This window comes from Emiliania huxleyi (assembly GCF_000372725.1).
Source record: "Emiliania huxleyi CCMP1516 unplaced genomic scaffold EMIHUscaffold_108, whole genome shotgun sequence".
NCBI classification, from domain to species: Eukaryota; Haptophyta; order Isochrysidales; family Noelaerhabdaceae; genus Emiliania; species Emiliania huxleyi.
Window position 1 is genome coordinate 12,497 of NW_005201912.1, and position 2,480 is coordinate 14,976.

The 2,480-nt window shown below is 63.8% G+C and overlaps 1 protein-coding gene across 1 annotated transcript; it reads left to right on the forward strand.

Moving 5' to 3' along the window:
• Positions 1–1,364: 1,364 nt before the first annotated feature.
• EMIHUDRAFT_223106 (hypothetical protein) lies at positions 1,365–1,638 on the forward strand (the record flags this gene model as incomplete). Its single annotated transcript, XM_005792296.1, has 2 exons — positions 1,365–1,499; positions 1,576–1,638. The coding sequence occupies 2 exons, from the start codon at positions 1,365–1,367 to the stop codon at positions 1,636–1,638; spliced, it is 198 nt and encodes a 65-aa protein (XP_005792353.1).
• Positions 1,639–2,480: the final 842 nt, after the last annotated feature.

Here is a 2,480-nt window from a genome sequence, read left to right on the forward strand (position 1 = left end):
TTTAGGGGCCCTGGCGGGGTTTGGCCACCCCTTTATTTAGATTTCCAAATTTTTTTTTTTTTGTTGGGGGCCCCCCCAGGGGGCGCTGGGGAGCCCGATTCGGAGGAAGGTGTCTGCGTGCGCGAGCGGCGTCTGCGGCGAGGGCGAGGCTTGCGGCCGAGGCGCGAGGGGGGGAGGCGTGGCGGTCGGGAGGGAGGCGGGATGGAGCGGCGGCATCGCCCACGGCCTGCCCGCCGCCGCCGCCGCGACCGCCAGAGAAGACGACTCCCCCGTCGACGACTCTGCATCGGCGAGCGGCGACGTTGGAGCCGTCGGAGCCGCCACCGGCGCTGCGGCGTTGGGCCACGGCCGGGCCAGGGCCGGCAGCTGCGCTGGCTGGAGGGTGCGCGCGACGCGAAAGATGACTATCCCGCCGGGCGCGCACGGGATGCCGACGAGGCCTGGCAGCTCCGGGTCCATTGGCCCGCGCTCCTCGCGGAGCACGACCAGCTTTGGGCCGAGGCATCCTGACGTTTGGTTGACGATGCGATGCGCCGGCCACGAGGCGGCGCCGGGGCGCGGTTCATTCCACACGCCCGATCCGTGGTGGTTCGCGGGCGAGAGCGCTGGATCGAGGACCACGAGCACGCGGGACGCCGGCACGGCGACCCCATGCTTAAGGCAATGGCCGCAGAACCGCTGCCGAAACGCCGCCGAGTTTGGCTCGGTGAGGGTGCACGCGGAGGACCCGATGCCAATCTCTTGGCCCCAGCATTTGCCGATGCCTAGCTTCCGCTTACCCGTGAGGGTCGCCTGCATGTGCTGTGCCGCCGTGCTGTGCTGTGCTGTGCCGGTCCAGCCCGGGCAAGAGAGTGTAGTGCCGAAGGCGCTCTTTTTATCGAGTAGTCGAGAAGTAGCCTGTGAATAGCGTCTGGGAACGCTCAGAAACACCCCCCCCCCCTCTCTCTCGCTCGCTCGCTCTCTCTCACAGCTTGGGCCGTCGAGCACCGCCGCCACGCCGTGGTCCTCGCGTATTGCCATCGGCGCCACCGATCGCTTCCTTCCGCGCGTTCGTCGCGGGATCGTACCGCTCCACCGGAGCTGAGGAAGTCGTGGACTGTAAGCCTCACCTAAGATTCTTTTCTGTCGGCGCCGGTCCCTTTACTTTCCGCTGTGGTGTCTGGGAAGTCACTGGCTGGTGCGAACCGCCCGCCTGCGCGCGTGTGCGCCCCTCCCCTCGCGGCGGGCCCCGAGGCGGCCGGCCGGTCGCCAAAACACACACGCTTAAAACACACGCGCGCACACACGCACAGCTCTGTCTGCGTCGTGATGCGCAGAAAACTGCGTGATGCAAACTCGTCCCTCGTGCACGCGCAGGCGCACCGATGGCGACCTCAAAGAAGATTGAGGAAAAGTACCAGAAGATGCTCAAGGAGATCCAGAAGCGGCCAGAGAACCGCCACTGCTTTGACTGCAGCGGCCGCGGCAACCAGTACGTCGTGCTCAACTACGGCGTGTTTGTGTGCACCACGTGCTCGGGCATTCACCGTGAGGAGCAGCACAAGATCAAGTCGGTCGGCAACCTTCTCCACCGAGGAGATCAAGGCGCTCGAAACCATCAAATTTTCCCGAAACATTTTTCTCTGCGTATTTTATTAAACTTCTTTTCTGGGCTAACGAACCCCTGCCACATTGTGAAGTGGGCAGAAAGAAGGTGTGAATAGACAGGCGGATCGTGTGTGAAGAGACGCCATGTCATCGGACCCCAAACCCGTCGGCGGCCCGTGGCACAAGGCCGCGCGCGGGGAGGTGTTGTCCCCCCCCCAAGGGCGAGCGAGGAAACGCTCGTGCCTCAGCTGTTCACGGCATCAGTGCCGGACCCGCGTACCGTGCAGTTTCATTCGGTTCCTCTTGGTAATTTTGAGATACCGGGAGATCAGATACCGGGAGATACCGGGAGATACCGGGAGATACGAGATACGGGCAGATACGGACAGAGGCGGGGAGATGCGAGGAGATACGGGGAGATGCGAGGAGACGCGGGGAGATGCGGAGAGATACGGGGACGGGGAGATAGAGGGAGATACCGCAAAATAACCGGCCAAACCGCGGGCACTTGGAGCACTTGGAGTGCAGTCATCAGCCTCACATCCAGGGCCGGGGAGCTAAGGAGCGCACCCAGCAGGCCGGATGATCGGGATCGGGTTGCGGGCAAGAGAGCCCTAGCCCCGGGGGTGCGCGTTCGCAGGGAAAGGGCCATAAAGTAAAGAAAAAGAAAGAAAACATGTCGAGTAGAGGGGGCGTTCTGCAGTTAAGGGGAAACCCGGTACACGGGGCCAACACTCGGAGACCCGTGTTTACTTTACAGCCCTTGCCCTGCGAACGCGCACCCCCGGGGCTAGGGCTCTCTTGCCCGCAACCCGATCCCGATCATCCGGCCTGCTGGGTGCGCTCCTTAGCTCCCCGGCCCTGGATGTGAGGCTGATGACTGCACTCCAAGA